The sequence below is a fragment of the Gobius niger genome, assembly GCF_951799975.1.
Source record: "Gobius niger genome assembly, chromosome: 10".
NCBI classification, from domain to species: domain Eukaryota; kingdom Metazoa; phylum Chordata; class Actinopteri; order Gobiiformes; family Gobiidae; genus Gobius; species Gobius niger.
The window spans coordinates 9,623,542-9,647,639 of NC_136861.1; the positions used below are offsets into that span (position 1 = coordinate 9,623,542).

The 24,098-nt window shown below is 41.5% G+C and overlaps 1 protein-coding gene across 2 annotated transcripts in view; it reads right to left on the reverse strand.

Moving 5' to 3' along the window:
- Positions 1 to 24,098, reverse strand: part of grin2ca (glutamate receptor, ionotropic, N-methyl D-aspartate 2Ca) — a 154,840-nt gene that overhangs the window by 108,154 nt on the left and 22,588 nt on the right. For both annotated transcript variants that reach the window (XM_079564346.1, XM_079564347.1), the window contains exon 3: positions 151 to 358. In XM_079564346.1, coding sequence (XP_079420472.1) covers positions 151 to 342 — 192 coding nt within the window. In that variant the 5' untranslated portion in view covers positions 343 to 358. The remainder of the gene's footprint in view (positions 1 to 150; positions 359 to 24,098) is intronic.

Genomic DNA, 24,098 nt, shown 5'->3' on the forward strand with positions numbered 1-24,098 from the left:
CAAAGTGTTCATATACAGTACGTTCTCCTCCCACTGTAGGTTTGTTTTCCAGGAGAAAACCCTGAAAATTAAAAATGGTGAGTTTTGCCTGCTGTGTCTCCCCTTACGTTAATATTAATATTCTCACTCGCATCACTGTAAGCTTCTTACCTCGAGCGGCAGGTCCATGAAGTTCTCCCGGCTCAGGCGCCCCTTGATCTCGCTCTGGTAGGCGGGGCCGCTGAACACCACGGCGACGTTCACCGTGGGGGCGGGGATTCCGAACGGCCGGCCCGTGCACAGGGGGGCGGAGCATAGCAGCAGCACCACACGCGGCCACAAGGGGGAGCTCCGAGGGCCCATCGCACTCACCTACTGCCTGCAAACCACACAAGAATAAGGAGAAGGTACTTTTTTGTTCTCTTGTAGCATTTTTTTGCGAGATTTACTTTGTTCAGTTATTGACCATTTGTAAAACAGTAGTCACTGCCCTGGGGCTGAATGACAGAGACATGGCAACTACTCACTACTACTACAACTCATACCATTAGACCATCACTATTCACTCCCACGAATATTAGCAACACAATAAAGCACATTAAGAAGAACGATATCACCTCCTGACATCAAAATATTAGATCATTTTATTCTCCTCAGTTTTAGTCGACTAATAATTTATTCAATTAATCAACCTCACATTTAAATTATTTAATATAATCATATTTAATCAAGGTCCACTGCTTCAGGGAGCCTTTCGCACATGAACAAACCACTTGGGCAATGGATTTAAAGCTTTAAAGCTATGATGTTCTGTTTAATTTAGATTTTAATAATCAAAGAAAATATCAGGACAAATTAGACATACTTTTCAATTAGTTTTAGTCGATAAAATTTCCACAAGTGGATCTTTGAATTAGGCCAAATCTGAATGATGGTGATTATTTTGCTCATTGATTTGTCTAATTTGTCTCCTGAAAGAGCAAAAGCAAACAAGGCTATTCTTCACAAACACGATGATTAATTCTCCTTGTGCCTTTTTGTTCCCGCTTTGTGTTTGTAATGAAACATGGCGTGTTCTAGAAAAACTCCAGATGAATTCAAAGCATTTGTTGATTATTTCAAAAGCTAATCTCCCAATTAATCAGATTTGTTGTTGCTGCCCTAGAGCGAACGAAACAAAACGCATTTCCAAACAATCATTACAACACCACGACACGAATAAAAACCTCCAAAAACACAATCATGGTTTAGCTCTCGTTGGCCATGTTTTCAATCTTTTGAACACATTTGCAGCACGTTGGGGACAGTGGGGTAAGTTGAGCCATTTTTGCTTTGGTGGTCATTGTGTAAAACAGTATACAACATTTTACTAGTTTTAAAGCAATACTAAGTAACTCATGCCCCTAGAGGCCATAAGCGACCACTGCAGGTGTCGTAGCATGTCACAGTTAGGCCTGTCACGATAACAAATTTGAAGTTCGATATGTAAAGGCAGCAAAGTATTTTCTCCAGTTCAGCTTTACCCAAATCTAAAAGGTTGCAGCCTATAGGCCAGTTTAGCGGCTCATTTGAAAGCTAAGACCTACAAAGTTGATTTAAACTGATCTTTTTCCTTGCGTTGATGCCGCATTGTTGTCACTTTTTTTGACATTTGACATTGCTCTTTTGCTACATTTGCCACTTTTCTGTTGCTCTTTTGTACCGGTTTTGGTCATTTTTTCCTCAAGTTTTGTCACAATTTTGTCACATTTTTGTCATATTTTGTCACTTTTTGTCATATTTTTGTCACTTTTTTTTGTCATTTTTTCCTCAAATTTATGTCACAATTTTGTCACTTTTTGTCATATTTTTGTCACTTTTTGTCATAGTTTTTTCACTATTTTGGGTCATTTTTTCATCAGAATTTTGTCACAATTTTGTCACTTTTTGTCATATTTTTGGCACTTTTTGTCATATTTTTGTCATATTTTTGTCATTTTTTCATCAAATGTTTGCCACAATTTTGTAACTTTTTGTCATATTTTTGTCACTTTTTGTCATAGTTTTGTCACTATTTTGGGTCATTTTTTCATCAAAAATTTGTCACAATTTTGTCACAATTTTGTCACATTTTTTGTCACTTTTTGTCATATTTTTGTCACAATTTTTTGTCATTTTTTCATCAAATTTTTGTCACAATTTTGTCACTTTTTGTCATATTTTTGTCACTATTTTTTTGTCATATTTTTTGTCATTATTTTTGTCATATTTTTGTCACTATTCTATTGACACTTTTTTCAATAGCTTCTATATGGGTGGGGGTTAAGAGGTGAATCTAAAAGAAGGTGCGGTTTTGTGCTTTGTGAATCCGTGAATGTCTTCCTAATAAAGAAACCAGTTTGCAGCGTTCAGGGAAATGTTTGCTCCTCAATCCAGAAAAATCATCCCTCTAACAGAAAAAACCTCCCGCTCTGCCGATGTCACGAGGCTCCGTTTGTTGCGTTTGCTGTAGTTTTCTCCGTTGTATTTTTAGCCCCTCGGCGTGAGACCGGAGCCTATGGGAGCACATGTCACCGACCTGCCGTCCAAACCAACAGATGGCCCGCACACTCGCTGTAGCGGTGCAGCCTCGGATTTGTCCCGGCTCCGTGTCTCGTGACTCCTCTCTCCTGAAGCCGCTGGTTCGTTTGGCCTAATCTGACAGAGGTTTTACTACGGCGCAAATCTGGGTTACTAAACCGGAGACTCGAGAAATAATTCCGAGAAAGACACAGGAGAGATTGTAGTGCGAGAGAAGATATATAGTCAGGGTGAGACGCTGCAGGTGACAAGGGGAGAAAACACATTTGGTGAATCGCTGTAGAAGACAGGCATAAAAGAAAATGTTTGTATGAAATAAAAGGGTTTCCGTGGGGCATTAAATGAATTGCGCCAATATGAAGGCTTTAAACAGCATTGAATTGGATTCACACTGGCATTAAATCAAATGTTCAACCATGTGTACTGTGTAAGTTCAATAAAAATACAAAATTTACAGTAAAAAGCACATTCAGCTGCAAGTTTGGCTGAAATTGTGCACAATGTTCTGCTCCAAAGTTTCCAGAATGGCTTTTGATGATGAAAATTGACCATGTTTTCTCTGCTAATCTTAAGAGATGAAATATAAGTGTGTTATTATCATTGAACAAGCGTACAACGGAATGGAGTTCAGGTGTTAGTCCTGAGCTGTTGCGACTGAGCCACGCTGCCACTGTGGGTCAACCTGACCCGTATGACCTTGGAGGTCGAGGAAACCGCAGCACTCGCAAGAAACCTGGCTGGCTGCCCTCTGTCTCCTCTGATCCTCTGAAATGGTGCAGCGCCTCCTGGGTTTGTCCCTGTTTCAGAGCGTGGTGTCCTGCACTGAAACAGGGACAAACCCAGGAGGCGGTGAGCCGTTTCAGAGGATCAGAGGAGACAGAGAGCAGCCAGGTTTCCTCCAGGTGCTACGGTTTCCTCGACCTCCAGGTGGGTCCACAGTGGCAGCGCGACATTGCAGCGGCTCAGGACTAACACCTGAACACTATTTTGTTGTGCGGTTGTACAATGACAAATAAAGCACTAATTTACTTAAAATGGTATTGAAATGTGTCAAATTTGACTCGTTCCTACCTGTAGAAGGCCTTAAAGGCACTAGATGCAAGTTGGTCATTTTATACTCACTACTGCCCCCTCAGGTCTTAGGCGTAGCTACAGGTTCTATGTTAAGCTTGTGCATGACGGCACTTCAGACCTGAAAAACACCTTTTTGAGTGACAGTGCAGGATTTTAGTGAACAGGTATGGGCTCATTCTACACATTAGGACATGGCTGGAACATGTAGAGGGAGGACTATATACCGTATAGTCCCTTTAATAAATACAAGGAAACATGTATTTTTTTAAATCTGAAAGCGAAGAGCTACAAAACTGATTTGAATGAATCTTTTACCTAGTGTTGCTGCCGTGTTCTACGCAGATATTTGCCACTTTTTCATAGTTTTTTTTTGTTTGTTTTGCGGTTTTGTGACTTTTTTTGCTTCTTGTTGCTATTTTGACGCATTTTCCAAGCAGCTTTTAGATTTGAGTAATTCCAATCTGGAGAAACAGCGCTCGGTTCAGGTGGGGGTTAAGAGGTTAAAATCATGGGCTTATTGTGTTGATATAGAACATGCAACAATTTTGTTCCAGAAGAGTTTTGTATATCTTATTAAGTCTTAAACTACTGTGCTTAAGAATTCTTTCAAAACTGAAATGTAGCCCTTTTTTTGCTTTCAAAGCTCCATAAATCAGGACAGGAATCATCTTTCTCTCTTCATGTCTGGATGGGTTTCCTCTGGCGGCTCCAGTTCCCCAAACAACCAACAACATGTGCAATAGGCTAACCCTCCAGCTGGCTGTTTTGAACCATTGGGTCTCGATCTGGAGGTTGATCCCTGGGCGCTGGTCCTTACCATTTTCCCCAGAGGACAAATTCCATACGGGGGCAATAAAGTAAAGGCAGGAGACAGAAAAACCACTGCAACAACTCAAAGCAGACACACAAATAAAAAAGTGGACTCTGACAACTTTGTGCTTTTAAAAGGCCTGTTTCATTGTTTTTTTTTTCAGCCTTCTCTCCAGACTCTGATGCGTTTGAGGCCTCTGGGACATGTGACGCTCCTCTGGGGTATGCCGTAATCCCGTGTAATCCTGCTACAGCTGATGCCACTGTATCCCCACATGGGAGCGAGACTGCAGCCACACAGAGTCACTGCATGGGACTATTACGTGTCGAGAGGGCTCGCACAGCACCGCTTTTGTAATGGTTTCTGTGTCCTTAATGAAGCGTGGATGAAGAACAAATTATGAATGAATATCAACAAAGAGAGTCATGTGCTGTTGTGTCATGGATGAGGCTGATCGGAATAGAATCCATATTGTAAATTGAATGGTTGTACTAATAAGTATTGCATAAATGAACATTATTTGAAATTAAAAAGATTATGTCAGTGGTTTTCGACTGGTGTGGCATCGAGACACACCATAAAACAAGATAAGATAAAATAAGATAATCCTTTATTGATCTCATAACGGAGAAATTCACTTGTTATATTCGGCATTCAATAATATCACTCAGGGTGTGCAAAAACAGACAGGAAATGTGCAAACAGTTAAATAGTAGAAAAACAAGGTATCCTATGTATAATAAGTGAAGCAAAAATCTTAGGGGGTGGAATTATAACAATAAGTAAATAATAATAATAAATAAAATTAGGATAAGAATTAGAACAGATTATATAAGTAGAATATCGGGGTTTAAGTTACAGTCCTAGTGCAGGTTGTCAATAAGTGACGCTGGTGCAGGGAATCAAGTGCAGCTGATACAGAGATTATTGCACGTAGTTTTGTAAGGGGGTTATTGCACATGTTACTTTACAGTCTTGTTGTTCAGTCTGACAGCAGTGAGGATGAAGGACCTGCTCCTTCTTGCACTGAGGGCGTCTCAGTCTGCCACTGAAAGAGCTGCTCAGCTCCTCTACAGTCCCGTGCAGTGGGTTGGAGGTGTTGTCCATGATGGAGGTGAGCTTGGCCCTCCTTGTACAGGGTGTTGGGGTTGTGGGACCAGTCCAGTTTATTGTTGAAGTGAACACCTAGGTACTTGAAACTTGAAACCATCAATCTATAATAACAAGCCGTGACCTCAATAAGAACTGGGGCTGGGACGATACACTCTTGTCGTGATACTTTTTACGTATCACAATACTATAAAAGGATATTGTCAGATAACTTGTCAAATGAAAAACTTTCCATTAAATTGTTGTTGAATGAGCATTACAGAATAACCCTATAAAGCTGAAATAATGATCAAAGAATCTTTCTAACTGAGTCAGAAATGTTTCTGTGCTTTTTCAGCAGAAAAAAAGGCATGTGATGAAATAAAAATGTCTGTTTTTGGCTCCAACTCCATCAATTAAAGGGATACAGAGTTAAAAAATGTTAAAAGTAAGTATTTTCCTCCCCTACATGTTTCAGCCATGTCCTAATGTGTAGAATGAGCTCAGACCTGTTCACCACAACTGCCTCTAAAATCCTGCACTCACTCAAAAAGTTGTTACATATAGTATATACATAAAATAGTATAAAATACCCAACTTGCATTTGGTCCCTTTAAAAGGTGTATTATACATCTTTTTATGTAAAAAGCTGATATTGTGCGTACATGTGTGTATTTGACCTTGTAGTGAGTCAATGGATGTATGAGTCGTCATTATGGCATCACAGTGGTTTGCAGGACATTCCAGGATCAATTGTTTTTGTTTGTTTTTCACATGAAAGTTTCATAATGCTTCTTTAAGAACCACTGGATTAACGTCCAATAATGAAGATTGCTGGACCGTTCTAACTCAAATAAGCCGACGTTTCTTGACCAAACCGACTGATGTCTGTGCCTTTATTATATCATATTCCACTCTCTCTCTGTGATGAAAAACACGCTGGCATTGAGCCTTAAATGATCTGCTCAGGTGATGAGTGTTTGTTTGTGTCCGTTTGAACACACACAGCCCCCGTACTCCCACTGTAGCGACATGCAGCCGCGCAGGACCTTCATAAATCCGGGGACAAATTGATTAGTCGTCAGCGGGAGAGGGCGTCCCAATGACAGCACCGCGGCGGCACTCGCGGGGTTAATGTGCCGCCGCATACGTGCCGCTAATGCTAAGGCTAACACCTCCCCGTCCGCATGGTGTTTAATCAGAGCTTGAGGAAACAGCTGAGACAGATATATGAAGGTCGCGGGGATGTCGCGAGCGTTCCGGGGGCCAGCGGGCGGTGACTCATCGATAACTTAGGGGCTCGGACATGCCGCGGTGAGGACGGGAGTAAGCGACTTAGACAGCGAGACGTGACCCCCATGTGCGATTTAATGTGGACACAGCCAAATGTGCTTAAAGAGAAGTGGCAGGAGCGGCGGATTTATGGGAGAGAGATCAGAGAGGGAGCGGGATACGGCCAGGGCAGAGGTTCGTGTCCAACGGTCACTGTGTGGAAGCTGCGCGTTACATTAAGCCGACAGAAACCTGCTGATGCCGGACTATTTAATTAAGGTTAAGGTAGCCCATACTTTACTGCCCCCATAGAGGAAATTATCTTTAGTATTTGACCCATCATTTGAAGCCGCGACTGTTAAGAAAAACGACATTCTGAAGCTGAACCAGCAAATATAAAAGGCTGAGGTTGGACTGGACTCTGTGGAAAAGCTGGTGGAGCAGAGGACGTTCTCTAAGATCAGAGCCGTCCACTGATCTCGGTCTTTTCCCACTGGAGAAGCTCCGTGAGCTCCAGACTCCTCTCACTGGGAGGCTCCACTGAGAGACTGAAGAACTCGCTGGTCTCTCGTGTCATCAGGATGTTTAATGCAGTCACTTCAGAGAGAAGCAGGAGAGGAAAGTTGGAAATGTCTGAACATTAGTCCTGCTGTACCCAGTGTGCCCAGTATAACAAATAGGGCCTTCTTCAATATCGACTTCCCGTTTTCCCCCTCCTGGAACTGGAACCGCCACTTTAACGTGGTGGAGGGGTTTGAGCGCCTGAATGATCCTGGGAGCTCTGTTGTCGGGGGCTTCGTGCCCCTGGTCGGGTCTCCCATGGCAAACAGGTCCTAAGTGACAGGTCACGTCGAAAGGAGCAGCTGAGGTGGCTAGGGCATCTGTTTCGGATGCCTCCTGGTCGCCTCCCACGGGAGGTGTTCCAGGCATGTCCTAGTGGGACAAGGCCTCGTGGAAGGTCCAGGACACACTGATGGGACTATGTCTCCGAGCTGGCCTGGTGTCGCCTCGGGGTCCCCCCAGAACAGCTGGAGGAGGTGTGCGTGGATCGGGAGGTTTGGGCATCTCTGCTGGGAGAACTGTCCCCATGACCCGCCCCCGGATCAAGCGGAAGAAAATGGATGGATGGAATAAGTTTGGATAGAACCAAGAATTTAATGTACTTGTGTTGTCTTTCATTGATTGTATACAAAAATAAAGGCACAGGGCCTTTAAATCAACAGTAATGTGTTGGAAAATACAGATTCCACCTGCAAAGCGGTGATGGGTGTAATAAAATATTATTATTTGGCTTGTCGTTCTGGGGTGTTTGTTGGTCCCACTGGTCTAAAGGAATAGCTTGGATGATTTTGCTGTAAACGTTTGCCTCTCAATGATTATAGACTGGCCCTTAAATACCCTAAGTATAAAATATGCCAGACTCTTCATGCGCTCTTAACAAACACTGCAGATTCAGCTCTCATTCACACCACTCCAGCTTTTGTCCTCTGGAGTTACAGCTATATCCCGTCTCTGTGTTCCACCTGTACAAGCTGTCGCGGCGCTGGATTCGTTTGTACACACAGATAACCCGCTCCATTTCCCTGACATTTCTGTAATAGCTCACCTGCGCTCATACGTGCCGGTCCGCATGTTATCTGCGCGGCCAAATTGAACGGCGTTGATAAGGAGAATGGGATTTCTGGCCGGTGACATCTCGGGGCCTGGATGCGTATGCCGACGCACGTGCAAATATACAAACCGAGGACGCGTTGGGCAAACACGCAGCAATCTATTCTGATTTAAAACGACATGGCATACATTTGTCAGTGCCAAATAAGACGCCAATCGCGCTTTGAGCTTATGGTAATCTGTTCGAGCCGGTGAACTGAAACCGATGTGATCCTGTAATGGTGTTGGGAAAATATAGCTTTAATTTAAGTCACGGGAAAGCACATCCAGATTGCGGCGACTGATACAGACAGCGGTCAAGCATAAAATGATCACCTCCTGCCGAATAGAGTTCCGGATTCAGTGGTAGAAATGCAGCGTTACCATGGAAATCCGCCATGTTCCTGGTGCAAAACAACAACATACATTTGCATAAGCCAAAACAATATGCAAAGAGAGGCTGCCAATCTCCACCATGGACCCCGGCCATTCCCACTCACACTCTACAGTTAAAGCAAGGTCTCGCCAATGAACAGTCTCCACCTCGGACTGCCAACATCTCCATTATGGGACGTCCTGCTCTTCCATGTGACACTAAATGCTTTTATGTGAATTCCAAAGAAGATTGATCCCATCCAGGTAGAATGTAGATACAAACATTGAAAGTTCTAAACATTTCAACTGCACATTTCTACTAACATAGTTGCCCGACGCTTCGAGAACCATCCAGTTCTTGTTTGTTTGTTTGTTTGTGTAGTTTATTTGAGCAATTAACATTTTCTCTTGGTCCAGAGTTTCACAATCATACAGTTAATGGACATACAGTTCTCTTCTTCAAAGGCCCAAAGATTGTTAGATTCTCAAAACGTCGGGCAACTATGTTTGTAAAAATGTCCAGTTGAAATGTTTAGAACTTTCAATGTTTGTATCTACCTGGATGAGATCAATCTTCTTTGAAATTTAATCAGAGTTTGGCTGGTGACTGTGCGACCTACAACACCTGTGCACTTGGAGTATGTCACTACACCCAATCTAACATCTGATTGGATGTACAAAGTATTTGGCCAAAATCCAATAGGAAGTCTATGGGGAACTGACCAAATACTTTTTTGCCCCAATGTAACATGAAAGAAGAGAACTGGATGGTTCTCGTATAACTTTCAATAAACGATAACTCCAGTATTTTACATTTTGAAATCTCCCTTAGTTTATTATTTTGGAATGCAAAAAATAATAGTAAGAATTCACTCATTGAGTGAGTGGCGGCTGGAGTGAACAATGGCACAGTTTGGCAACTGTCGTAATGAAGAGTGAATGAGAAATGCCAAAACTGTAAAGAAACTTTGAGCACCAGGAAAAGCATTTAAAGGGACTCTTTTTTTTCCCTCCCCCTACATGTTCCAGCAAGGTCCTAATGTGTAGAATGAGCCCAGACCTGTTCACCACAACTGCCTCTAAAATCCTGCACTGTCACTCAAAAAGGTGTTGATTCGGGTCCAAAGTGCCGTCATGCGCGAGCTTATTATAGAAGCTGCAGTTACACGTATGACCTGGGGTGGCAGTAGTGAGTATAAAATGGTCAACTTGCATCTAGTCCCTTTAATATAACTAACACGTATGTCTCAAACCAGGCCTCATAATTGAATAAAGAACGAAAGAGCTGCGTTTACAAACTTGGGACTAAACCAAGAATAAACCATGCTAATTAGACAAATCTAGCCCAGGTTTAATGAGACACCAGACAGGACAATGCCATCATTTTTGTGTTGAGTTTGTGTTGAAACTTCCTTTAAGTTTAGTCAAAGTGGACATATTTGAGAACCACTGACCAAGGGAACCACCAGTTGTGTTACAGTTTTTTTAGGCCATGCACGTTAAAAAGAGGATTATGAATGTAACCGTCATGCCTTGGAGTTTGCCAGTCGTCTTTTTCCATCAGGCTGCCTATTTTCTTACCTGTTTTAACTAAAGTCACGCATTAATAACACTTCCAATGAGCATCAGTCTGGCTATAATTACATTTTTATCTTCCATGAAGCGCTCCCCATCTGTCTTCCATTGAACCACCAGTTACTTCCGTTCTCTACATGCTCCACCAAGGTCTAAACCAGGTCTATCAAGAGGACTTCTGATAGACACAGACCACTGCACACACATCGACAAGAGCTGCCGTCCATGGTTGTCATTCTGATATGTACACATTCTCTTCCTCATCAAAATATTGACTTGTGGAACTGCTGTAGTTCCTCATTATCACAGAGCTGCAGAGTCACATGACACCGAGCCCCGCCCACCTCTCCGCTCCTCACCATTATTAAAACTAACGAGCCATATGTTATTATTAAAGAGGCAATTATTTTATCTGCCTCCACCAGAGAGCGACGGAGGCACAAGGTCAAACTCAAGGTGCTCGGTGTGAAATGGAGCAGGAGTCAGTGTAATTGGTCCACACAATACTTTAAATCAGTGGTATTGTAAATACTCGTATATATTTTTAGTCAACGTAGCATTGGTGTTTCATCGGGATGGGAATCTCTAGGTTACGATTCAGAAGGTCACTACGCAGATCAGAAAATGTATGTTTGTATATGTATGTATGTATGTATGTATGTATGTGGGTATAGGTGTAGGTGCACATGAGCTTCTTTGCTTCAACATCTCGTTTTGAGCCTCCATTATTATGTGAAATCTGCAAATAACGATGTAAACAGCTAAATATAGGAATAATTCATATTTGACCTTTCTGAAATGATGATGTTCAGGCTGCCACTGTGTTCTTGGGCAAGGTACTTTACCCACCTTGCCAATATGAATGTAGTGAATGAGTGAAATGAATTTTACACATTATTTAGATTTGTTTTTATAAACAAAAAACTGAAAAGTGTGATGTGCCCCCTTTACTTTTAGTGCAACCAATTGCCTTCAGAAGTTGCCTGATGCTTTAGGAATGATCACATGTTGACCCAAAAACCATAAGAAGTCCTGTTTTCTGTTTGCCAGAAGCCACATGGAGGCTTCTGGCAAACAGAAAACAGGACTTCTTATGGTTTTCGTTTAAAAATGCCACTCTGTCATATTTGTGCAGTATTTATACATTATTTATATGCAAATTAAAATGATTACTTTAACTTATGTCAATGTGAAATTAAATACATAAACACAGTTTAAATTAATACTTTTATGAAAAACCGAACCTAAACTAGAAGGATATGGACGGCTCAGTTCAACACGTTCAACATTTGTTTTGGAGCATAACAATGAAATTGTTAGTTTTATTTCATTGTCATTGTAAAAATGCAACGAAATCCAAGGACACAGGTAGAAGTGGTCACTAAAAAGTCTAAGCATATTACAAGTACTACACTAAAAAGCAAAACAAATTAAAAATGTGTATTTTGCTGCACGAAAATACAAAATAGTAGATACATTTAGTTAGTGAGAGGAATGTCTTAGACCTGTATTCAGTAGCTGGATAGCTTGAGAATATATCATGTAAGAAACACAATGGGACAAATAAATCGTCCTTTTGTGTTTAATGAAGGTCAGATTGACCGAAATGTTGCAGCAGTAAATAAGAGAGGGCGTGCATGAGCTTTTGTTCGTGTTTATAATTGCTGACACGCCTTCCATTTCACAAATGCAAATTAGAATTTATACTTTTTTTAAAAGTAGCCGTTTGGTCACTATTTCGATACTATGGAATTGATCCGCCCATCACTATATCGGAGGGGCACAGATTGGCAGCCTCGCCTCTGTCAGTCTACCCCAGGGCAGCTGTGGCTGCAATAGTTGTTGCCTTCATTGAGTGAATGAATAATGCACAAAGCGTGTTTGAGTCCAGAAAAAACACTATAAAAGCACTGCATTATTTGTATTGTGTACATATATGGCTTAGGTTGTTCTTGTATTTAATGCATTGTGACCATTATATTTCAGCGTCTTATAAAATATAAAAGCCCACCCATATCTGATCTCTGGGCCACTTATTAATTCAGACAAAAGTGAGAGTCAAATGAATGAGACTGGGACCATGCAGTCACAACTTTAAATTTTAGATTTTGGCTTTAGTCAGACTCTTCTCACTGTGGAAACGACTGCTACAGCTTTAATCCAACTTCAGACCCATTTGTCATTTTGTGCTTGTTTATGGACCGCCCCATGTCTGCAAGTCACTCAACATCAGAACACTTAAACTCTGGAAAAACTGCTCGCAAAGGACTGTGTATGTCTGTGTTTATTAGTCAAGATTTGGGCTCATTTTATCTTGGATGGTATTTGGAAAGATAACGGGTCTTCAGTTCACGGGTCGGACTCAGCGAAGACAAACTGTCGCAAACTGCTCCATTTATAAACAGACGTCGGCTTTATCTGATGTGAGCCAACAGCAGTGAAAGGCACGGATCGGGAGATACGGCCACACTGTCACTGCTTCCACATCTCTGTCCAAGTCCGCAGAGGACGGAGATGTAATTTACGATTCTGTACAATAGCAGTTTACAAAGTCAGCACAATACGATCGCAGTTACATTGAAAAACATGCTCCAATACGTAAAGAACTGGAGGTAAATCACAGCAAAAGTTTGCTAGTTATTTCTCACTCCTCCCCATTTACATATAATAACACCGGTCGAGAGAGAATCCATGACACTGATTTTCTTGCAAGGTCGTTCATATAACTCTGAATGCGACCTGTAAGTGATCTCCAGTCTGAAAGGGATGCTATACTTGAATGTGTCGCATGTGCCGTAAGTAAACAGAATCTGCCAATATTCAAGTTGTGGGAAGCTAGTGGAGGCAATAAATCCATAACCAAATCATTTTAAGAAGGATGAGAGACAGTTTCTTAGATTATGGACTTTTGAGGAGCAGCGATGTCTTTTACGAGAAACGTGCCACTGTGGATTTCAGCGCTAACTTTATTCATAACAAGTGCACGCGTTGTGTTCCTGTCCGCTCCTGTATACTTTAATGCAGAGTGAATGGCATCTGTAGCACATCAATGACGTGTGTCGAATAAATATGACCTGACCGCTCAGACTGATGTTGCATAGATACAGACAGCATCTCGGGCGTGGCTTTGCTGAGGGGGGTCATAGAAGGGGGCGTGGCTTTGCTGAGGGGGTTCATAGAAGGGGGCGTGGCTTTGCTGAGGGGGGTCATAGAAGGGGGCGTGGCTTTGCTGAGGGGGGAAATAGCATACATTTTTCACTCTTTTTAGCCATTTTTGACACTTTTATAAATAAATAACATAAAGTCAAGTCTAAATCGGGTCCATATGGATATTTTTTCAAAGCAGATTGTTCAGTAGAAGTGGAAAAAAGGCAGTTGTAGCTAGCGCTAGCTAGTGTTAGCATCTAGCATGATGCTAACATGAAGCATCGAGTTAGCATTCTCCGTTTTTTATGTATTTATGGGCTGTTGAATCACTTTGCTCCTCTCCATGTCTTTGTAACTTTATTTAGTAGAAAACTGTATCAATCATTCTAGTAATTCAAGTAGTTTCTGAATAATTGGAGAAAGTCAAGACTTTTCCCCTTAAAGCGATAGTCTGGAAGTGTAAATGTTTTACAATTATTATAAATTGTGCAAAATCGCCACCTGGTCTTGCAATTAGATGCAGTAAGTAATGATATAGTTTGTATTATTTTTTGTAAAGTCCCTGCTTCTCGGACCTTGCCAACTAATCTGAGTCTATTATCCTCCCACGTTGACCAATGAGACAAGCTTTTCCAATGAACCAGCCTGTCAGGCCCAATCAGGAGGGAGGGGGAGGAGCTTGATCATTTATGTTGAAAATTCTGTTCCTGCTTTCCTCATATTGCAAACTAAGCAGGGCTTTCTGGTTAAAGAGGGGAGGAACTTCACTTCAAATTTCACTCTTATCTCTCACTTTGCAAACTTACAGACTATCACTTTAACTGTTTCAAACATGACCATATGTGGGCAATTCCAGAGATGCCATCTGTATCTATTGCATAAGATCAGATACGTATTGGATTTAGGACATATCCAAGTGGCCTGAGTCGCATTTGAAAAGATGGCTCTGTGTCGTTCAGACTGTAAAAAGATCAGATACAGGTTGCATAGGGTCAAAAACTTTACAATTGGGTGGCTTCAGCCTGCAGTCTAGTCTCCTTCTACACAGTAAGGAAAGGAAAGGAAGGAAAGGACTTTATTTGTATAGCGCCTTTCACAGACATGGCCACAAAGCGCTTTACATGGGAGCATTAATTACATATTACTACAACAAGCTTTTTGGAGTCACCGCTAGTTCCGCCAAGAACTATACACACAAATAAAGATTGATTTTCAAACAGAAATCGCACATCACTAAATCAGAAAAAGAAATCCCTGTTAGATAATCCCCACGACCAATCCATACTCTGTGGGCAGTTTCTGCACGGCCCCTCTCATTCGTCCAGTTAAGTGTCTCTGATGTGCCTGGTTCTTGTGCCACAGCGGCTGATAAACGGCGGCCCGAGTCCGAATGAAGGATTAGGAAACCCACAGGCATTGGGCAACGCAGCTAAACTGTTTGAGGCTGTTTGAGGACATTTTTACACACTCAAGGGGTTGGCCACGAGTCCAGATTGAAAACCAAGTCAGTGCAAGAAATTATCCAAATGTTGAACGTCGCCCGACTTTTTAGGCTTGAACTTAAAAAGTGTCCAATTTGCTTTTAAATATCCACATTTTCCACCATTCCACCTTGTACGGGAATGGATTAAACATCTTTCTAAATGATAAACGTATTCCTTGTTTGTGTTTAGGCAATGAAATGGCATTGAAGGTCATTAAATGTGAATTGCTGGTACCCTACTAAACCAAGACGGTTAATAACTCCATCTCTCTCGTGTGGGTTGGAATCAGGAAACTTCTTCCACGTCAGAGGCTGAATATTAATGCCATGGATCCCACTGAAAATCAACATTTAAATGCCAATCCCTACTTTAGATATCCTCTGTACATGCTCCAAACGTTCCTTATCTGAGAGCGCGGAGGGGATTGACATATACCGGGGAGAAGTGGAGCCGATCCGAGCCTGGGATTTGGTGATTTATTAAAAAGGGGGAGGAAGTGTGTGGTACTATCCGATCGGCAGATTATAAAATGTCACCACAGAGAGAGGACTGTTCGTTAGGGAGCGAGAGAAGATGTGGTTTGTCCCGTGTGGTTCGGTGCGAAGGATGGAGTTCAGAGTCGTGTTGTTTTGTCAAATACACTGGTTGGTCAGGTCTAGGTTCAGCAACAATATGACTGCCTAAACCAGGTTATTCCATCAATGGAGTTCTTCTTCCCTGATGGCACAAGCATCTTCCAAAATGACAATGCTGGGATCAAATGGGCTGACATTGCGAAAGAGTGATTCAGGGAGCATCATTTTCACACATTGACCACCACAGAGTCCAGATCGGACCCCCATTGAGAATCTTTGGGATGTGCTGGAGAGGGCTTTCTGCAGTGGTCACGCTCTTCCATCGTCAATACAACATGGTAAATGGTCTCAACTTATACAGCGCTTTTCCACCTACATTAGTCCCACAAGGTGCTTTACAACAAGGAACCAGTCACCCATTCACACTCTCATTCATTCGATTATGTACGCAGACACTGGAGGCAAGGTGGGTGAAGTGTCTTGTCCAAGGAACGACGACAGGGAGCAGGATACAAACCCCTGACCTGCCGATCATGAGATGACGTGCTCTACGATCTGTGCCACTGTCACCCCAGATCTCGGACGCAAATGTTTACAACCCTAGGCGGAAATAAATCTTTTGACTTTGCAGAATAATCAAAGCTAAAGGCGGTCCAACAAATATATTGGAGCAGGGGTCTCCAACCTATAAAAGGTCAGAGAGCTACTTACGTATGCTTCAAAGACACTTGTGTAACCATGAGATTTAGGTGGATTTACCCCTCCAGTTTTCTTGATCTTCCTCTAAATCTCTGTACTCTATTTACCTGAATGTCTCCAGATTGTGTTCAAAATATTCAGAAGAGAAAGAAAGTGTATGAAGAAATATAGTAAGTCTCTGGCGATCTACTTGGAAAGAGCAGGAGAGTGGTATGCATAAGTATGGGCCCCCTTTAACTTTTCTACATTTTGTCACACTATGGACCATAAACATAAATATATATAATTAAAATTGTATGTAAAAGACACAAACTGAGTGGCAGACAATCGCGAAATGAAAGTTATACATGATTTTGAATTGCCATAAAGGCCAGATTTGTGCAGTGTACGACTAATAGTTGTTCTGTGGACAGTTTCCCCCACCTGAGCTGTAGCTCTCTGCAGTCCATCCAGGGTCATCATAGGCTTCTTGGTAACAGCTGTGGTCAGTGCTGTCCTTGTTTGGTCAGTAAGTTTAGGAGGACGGCCGGGTCTTGGTACGTTTGCAGTGATGCCAAACTCTTTCCATTTCTGGATGGTGTATTTAACTGTACACTGAGAGATGTTTAAAACTTGGGAAATCTTTTTATAACCTAACCCAGCTTTATACTTCTCAATAACTTTATCCCGGACCTGTCTGGTGTGTTATTGGACTTCATGATGCTTCCACTCCCCACTAGTCTCTTAACAGACCTCTGAGACCATCACAGAGCAGCTGTATTTGAACTGACATTCGATCACACACAGGTAGACTCTACTTAGTCATTGGGTCAACATGTGATCATTCAGAAATCATCAGGCAACTTCTGAAGGCAATTGTTTGCGCTGAAAGAAAAGGGGGGCGGGACTTATGCACATTCCACGTTTCAGCTTTATATTTATAAAAAAAATACATTTATGTTTATGGTCCACAGCGTGGCAAAATGTTGAACAGTTAAAGGGGGCCGATACTTATGCAACCCACTGTACAGGCTGGAGATCCCTGTATTAGAGTGTGTGACCTTACTGTAATGAAGACATTCACAATCACAAGCAATGACACACTCAGCCATCGTTGAAAACAGGAACTGTATTGTTGCTTAGGAGTAAGAGCCGTATTTTCAATATTTTTGTGGGAGATGGCGTGACACTTGTTTCGTCCTCCGAGTATTGTAAAAGCAAATGTTAGTCAATAAAGACCACTGTGTCTAAAGCATGTTATCGATCACAGCTCCACTCAGCTCCCTGACAGTTGTGAAACATTTCTATTTCTTCCTTCTCCCTCCATGCTTGCTGCCCTGGGGATCACAAGTTCAAAATATGGCTGCCAATTTGCACCAAAACCCTTTACGGAAAAGTGAAGTGTCTTGCCACTGAACGCAACAACTGTAAGCACTGCTCCGAGCTTAGTTGCCAGCCAGCCGGAGTCAACCATGAGGCAATCTGGACGAGGATCTGAAAAATTAAGATTCAAAAAAGGAATAGTCGGAGTCTACAGTATCTTTTAAGTATAGGCCTACAGTACATGACAAATAAAGCCTGTCTTCCCTGTTGTGGCGCAGATGTCTCGAGCCCATCACTCTTGCTTTATCACTTCCTCCTTCCATGCTTCATCTGTCTGTGTGTCAGAGACGGCAGCTGCAGGAAGTCATCTCTGCAAACACTCCGTCTAATCTGCGCAGCATAAGACTATTATCGACTGTGTTATAAAGTGTTGTACGCACTCCTCCACAACTTCACTTTTCATCAATAAACGCAAACTGCAATCAGATTCTCCTCTTTTCAAGACTTCTCGGCTAAAGTTCTTGCAAAACAAACGCTGATTAGTATTTTCCATTGTAGGTATGATTATAGATTGAATAGAAACGCAGCTTGTGATTGAGAAGTCAATAAGAAATTACACTTTCACTGTTTAAAGTTGTTCAGACAGTCCACAATTTAACTTTCTGCCAAGTTGCTCTATTTGTTTTTGCACAAAATATTTGCCTTTGTAGACCATAAAATGCCCATTCATAACAAATAATAATGAGCTTGAAGTTTTCAGTCATTCTGGGGGTGGTGGTCAGTCAAATTCCAGGGGAGGCAAGTGCCACCCCAGGCTCCCCTCTAGCTCCTCCCTTGTTTTAATGTTAGACCAAATAACATGACCATTTAAACAATGTTTGCTCTGTAAAGCATATCTAAAGCAATGTGTTTCTTCAGCAAGATATATAAATACTAACTCAGCACAAACATTGAGGGCCTGATCTTGTGTTTCTTAACGCAGGCTGTCGACGATGCGCTATATGGAATGTTCAGCTTCATACCTGGTGCAGTAAGTGGCTGGATCGGGGCTGGGCAAACGCTATGGGACGACCGATCTCTCTCAGGACATGGACAGTGTTTAACTTACAGTGGGAGAAATAGGCTGTGCGTGATGTTAATGTAAAGAAGAGAGCGAAGAGGAAGAGTCGGAGCTGCTTGTAGCACATCACAACTCAGTCTACCCCCTTTTTTCCCTAAGCGACTCCCTCAGGTAACCGGCCAAAGCACTGGCACACCGTTGTTTGTCCACAAGATACCAACTTTGCCTTAAGCAGTGCTGTTGTTTCACCAGGGGAGAGATTGGGCTCTGAGAGTTAATTATCACTATAAAGAAGAAAGATCCATTCCTACATTGTTATCTTCTAACTTCTGTGAAAAGAAAGAAGGGTCTGAGATGTCAGATGGAAGACCTTCATGTTATTCCATATATTTTTTTGGCCTCTTGGAAATGTGTCTGTGTTGTGCAGTGTAACTTAAAGGCGTTATACCTGTTTGTTTGTTTTTTGGTTTACAATGAAAGAGTGAATACATTTAGTTGTTAATTGTGATTCAAACTCATGTTGAAAGGGACAGGCCACCATTTTTACATACTGAGATATGTTCTTGCCTTAGCTTAGATGAGTTGAAGCGTACCTGTCTGGTCTTTGTGCGTGCCCTCAGTCACGCAAAACGACCAAAGATGTTGTTAGCATTTGGCCTCTCCCAATGTATTCCTATAGCTCCTGAGGGGGGTGAAGTTGGAAGTTACCACGCTCTTCCACGGGCACAAAGACCCGACAGGTACATATCAACTCATTTAAGCTCAGGTAAGAACATATCTCAGTATGGAAAAACGGTTGCCTGTTCCTTCAACTTTTCTAGCACATTTTTAACATCCCATTTCCTCACATCTGAAATACCTGCTCAATGTTGAGGCGAGCTGCACTCACGCATACATGGGAGAGAAACCAGAAGTTGGGTCTAACATCAGTAAAGCCTCTGTGTGAATGTGCCATTTTTGGGGGACAGAAGAATCACAGTATTTTTTATCATATGGATCGTGCTGTACGGTCTTACCATCCCTGATGTACAGTCACAATATAAAAAGGCTAATCTCAGTGCACTCGCTAAAAAGGCTTGTGCTAACTTCCACAACAGTTTATAAATGTACTCACTGAGAAGCTCTCCAAAAAATATTGTAAGTAAATAATTACCTTTGCTGTGCTTCTATATGTCACCTTTAGAGCAGAGTCAGAACTCTGGTAGAATCTGTCTAACAGCTGTAATCGGGAGTGCTAAAGTACATCCCTTTGCTCATGCATATTAAGTAGCCATGTGCTCTGGGTGCGCCTCAAGCCCTCAAAGTAATCGAACTGACTTAAATAGCATGTGTCCGTCACAGTGGGAGTTATAATACTACATCTGCTGCTGTGGTGCTTTTTAAAGAGGCTTAGAATGCTGGGAAATACTTTGTGCATTCGGAACTCGACTCAACATTGACCAAGTATTTCGGAAGTGAGGAATTCTCAATAAGGATGAGTTTATAGGCTTTGCAACTTGCTGGGTTTACAATCATGCAAATGCTAGTAAATCTGCCTGTTCTTTCATCAGATGCATGGTATTTTTTTCCTCACAGCTATCTGATTTTGAATGTACTGAACACATTTTGTTCCACTAGCAGGAAAAAAAAAAAAAAAAAAATCAGGTAGGGCCTTAAATATGGATTATTAAAACCTCCGCATGCGCCGGCCGCACCGGCAGATTACGGCAAAGTGGTGTGCTCATATGTGCGGGTCGGTGGGTCGGAGGGGGCGAGGGGAGGAGGGGGCGACAGCTGGGCTCCGCTCTGGCCTTAAAGCACAGGGGCTTACTCTGATCCTCCACAACATACGCACCATATCTGACACAGGACCCCCGGCTCTCGGCACAACCAGCGACAAAGGTTCACAATGAGGACAGAGAAACAAATATATAACAATGTCAGGGGAAGTCATGCATTCAATTTGAATTGTACATGTTTTCTGGATTAGAGCTGCTGAAACCAGGTTAGATTTGTTAACTTTTTCAGTCTGAAGATGTGACATGGTTTGAACAGAGGATATTGATGTGTTTTGTTGGTGGTTTCATCAGTTTTTAAGAGAAGAAGATTTTTTTTAAATAGATTAATTACATCTTTTCATCTTTCTCCTGTTCTTCTTGTCTAGCAATGTTGCTATTGTTGTGTCTATTGTGGATTTCCTTGTTGTTGCATGACCATGAAAAGAAAATGAAAGAATGGAAATAAAGTAAAAAAAATAAAAAAAAACTCGAAAAGCCAAAAGCAAACAAACTCCACTATGGAAGTCGTAGTAAAATAATCTCTAAAGTAGGGTCTGCCAGCAGTGAAAACCAATTGATACTGGGGGCCAATGTGATGGAAAGTAAAGGCACCGTACTGACCACTCATACAGCCACTGTGTCACAACAAGGTCAAATACGTACAAATTAAACCTTTTTTACTCCATACAAAGTTCCATAATGCACCTTTAAATGGGGGTTTTATGCAAAATCCACTTTTCATAGCTTTTCATCCTGTTCTAATGTAGTTCTCTCATCAAAAACGCTTTGTTCTGACCCACCCGCACATCTTTGAGCAACTTTTGAATCTTCCCTTGAGGCTATTCCCGTCACCGCAGAGGCAAAAAAGCTCCGCCTCAGGTCCTATGCGTATTAAAAACAAACTTTTGTTAAAACAGCAAAGCAGCAAAGCAGAGGGGGGTGAGAGGAGCTTGAAAATCAGGAAGTGAAACCATATATTGTTTCAGCTGTTTTACATCAATATAGCATCATTTTCTAACCAAAAAAGTGTAATATTGTGCATAGAGATGTGTTTTAGATTATTACCAAATACCTGCAAGAAAACATAATAATAATAATTGAAAAGTTACCATAGCAATCTACCATTTCGGTGGGAACTAGCAAACATAGTCCATAATATCAGCTAAAAAATATAAAAGATAAGCGATAAGATAGAGGGAGAAAAGTACAGAAAACACACGACAGGAACAGATGCTTTATGTGAGCAATAAGTCATTTTACATTTTGAAATCTCCATTGGTTTATTATGATTGAGCGTGCCACTTTTCCCAGAATACTTAGCGGTATTGACGACACAATCCTAAGCTCTATACATTGTGAATGATCGATCGTTGCCTTTATGTGAGAATTGATTGAGTTGTGTCAGCTTATAAATGCTTTGATACACGTTACCTCGGCGCGTGCACCGGCCGACACAAGCCCGGCGTCTAATTGCCTCTAAAACATGTAAAAGCGCACGGTGAAAGCCATCAGCTCCCGTCGTAAACGCCTCCCCCTGTGATCGTCCTGGCTGCAGATGATGTATTGATTTTTCTCAGCCAAAGACAGGCTCCTGCAGGGAGCGCACAATCTTTCAGCTTTATGTCGGCGTGTTTATGCGCCGTGTGGAAATCAGGCCAGTGTGCGCTCCGTTTGTGCCCTTTCTCTGCGACTGGATTTGACTTATCACAGCTCGTATGTAACCCACACGGATTTACGCCGCGCATATCGATTTTTTTTTTTTGCCTATAACCTTGCTTTAACTTGTGTCTAACTCACAAACATATCTGGGTTGTGTTCTGTTGTGTTGCACACTATGAAGCTCCTCCAACATTTCCTCGTGAAAAACATAACAATAATATTTACAAACATGATAATATTTCACTTTTCTCCTAGTTTTGAGGAATCCTGCTCATTCTGAGTCTTTCTTCTTGCTTGCTCCATTTCCTGGACTGTATTGCATGATATGGGATGCAATAAAAATCCACTATTATAAATTCCAAAATCCATCATTATGTGTTCATTTGGATGTCGGTAACTTCTTAGCATGCTCTTTGCAGAAAGTTTTTCGTATTACTGCACTACACGATGTACTGAAGGGCTTACCTAATACATTGTATATATTTATAAAAAGGAAAGAAAATTGTACACAAATTAATACTATAATGAGGATGGTAATGACAACTGGGAAGTGGCAAGATCACAAACAATATAAATGTGCCTTTTAAACATGAAACTAGTGACTTTCAGTAATGTTAATAATGTTTGGCATTGGTAACGATCTGAAGAAATATATTAATTATCACCTTTTGTCACTTGCTTTGTACTAGACATCGTACATGTTGAAGAGACTAGATGCAAGTTGGTCATTTTATACTCACTACTGCCACCTCAGGTCATACGCGCAACTGCAGCTTCTATATTAAGCTCATGCATGACGGCACTTCAGACCCGAAGTAACAACTTTTTGAGTGACAGTGCAGGATTTTAGAGGCAGTTGTGGTGAACAGATCTGAGCTCATTCAACACATTAGGACATGGCTGGAACATGTAGGGGGAGGAAAATACATCATTTTAACATTTTTAAACTCTGTATACCAGTCCCTTTAATTATATGGACATTTCAAACAGTGGTTGTAAGTTTGGTCTGTGTTAATGAAGTGTAACAGGTTCTTTTTTCAATGATTAAAATCAAAATATGATGCTGCTGATTGTATGATTGATAAAGTACAACAGGATAAAGTTAAATCATAAACGGGTACGCTGTGTGTATGTGTGCATGCTGTGTTGCTGTGTTCCTATGTTCCTTGTACTATGTACTTTGTAATATATGGGAATCACTTTATTTTACACTACCTTGATACATTGTACCTAACTAAATTTAGTACAATGTAATGTGCTCTGTAACAATCTGTAATAACTTGTACCTATGTAGTACGTACACAATGAAACAACTTGTATTAGTACTTTGTAAGTACATAATGTAATTGGACACGAGACCCTAGGGTTAGGGCTTAAGGTTAGGGTTAAAATTATGTCATTATGTACCTCAAACCTACAAATACATATTATATCATTGTGTATCTAACCCATAGGTACAACTTATTACAGATTGTTACAAAGCCCATTACATTGCACTAAATGTAGTTAGGAACAATGTATCAAGGGTGGTGTAAAATAAAGTGCTACTGTAATGTTCCTTTGTACTATTGTGATATGAAAATACTTTTTTTGTAATGATTTCGGGGGTGGGCACTTACAAGCTTTTTGCTTCGGCCCTCTCCTTTTGAGCAGAATGTTTACTGCTCAAACAAACTAAAAGTAAAAGCTTTGTTCACAGTTCTCTGACGTGTCATTCCCACTGCCGCCTCCTGAGGGCCAATTTACCATCATTTACATAAGATAAGATAAGAAAGGACTTTATTAAATCCACTAACATCAGCTCTCAAGAAACACTCAGGGGGTGCAGAATAGACGATACTTTTTCACACGCTTTGAAGCCTGCGGCCTAAACAACAATGCAGCTAATTTATAGATTTTTTACAGGCATAATGGCCTCTAGGGGCGCTCTAGCAGGAAGCGCAGGAGTGAAACCGACAGGTGGAAGAGAAAATGCACCGAGGAGGATGCTGGTTTGATTGTGTTTTGAACATATTCATGCACACACACTCA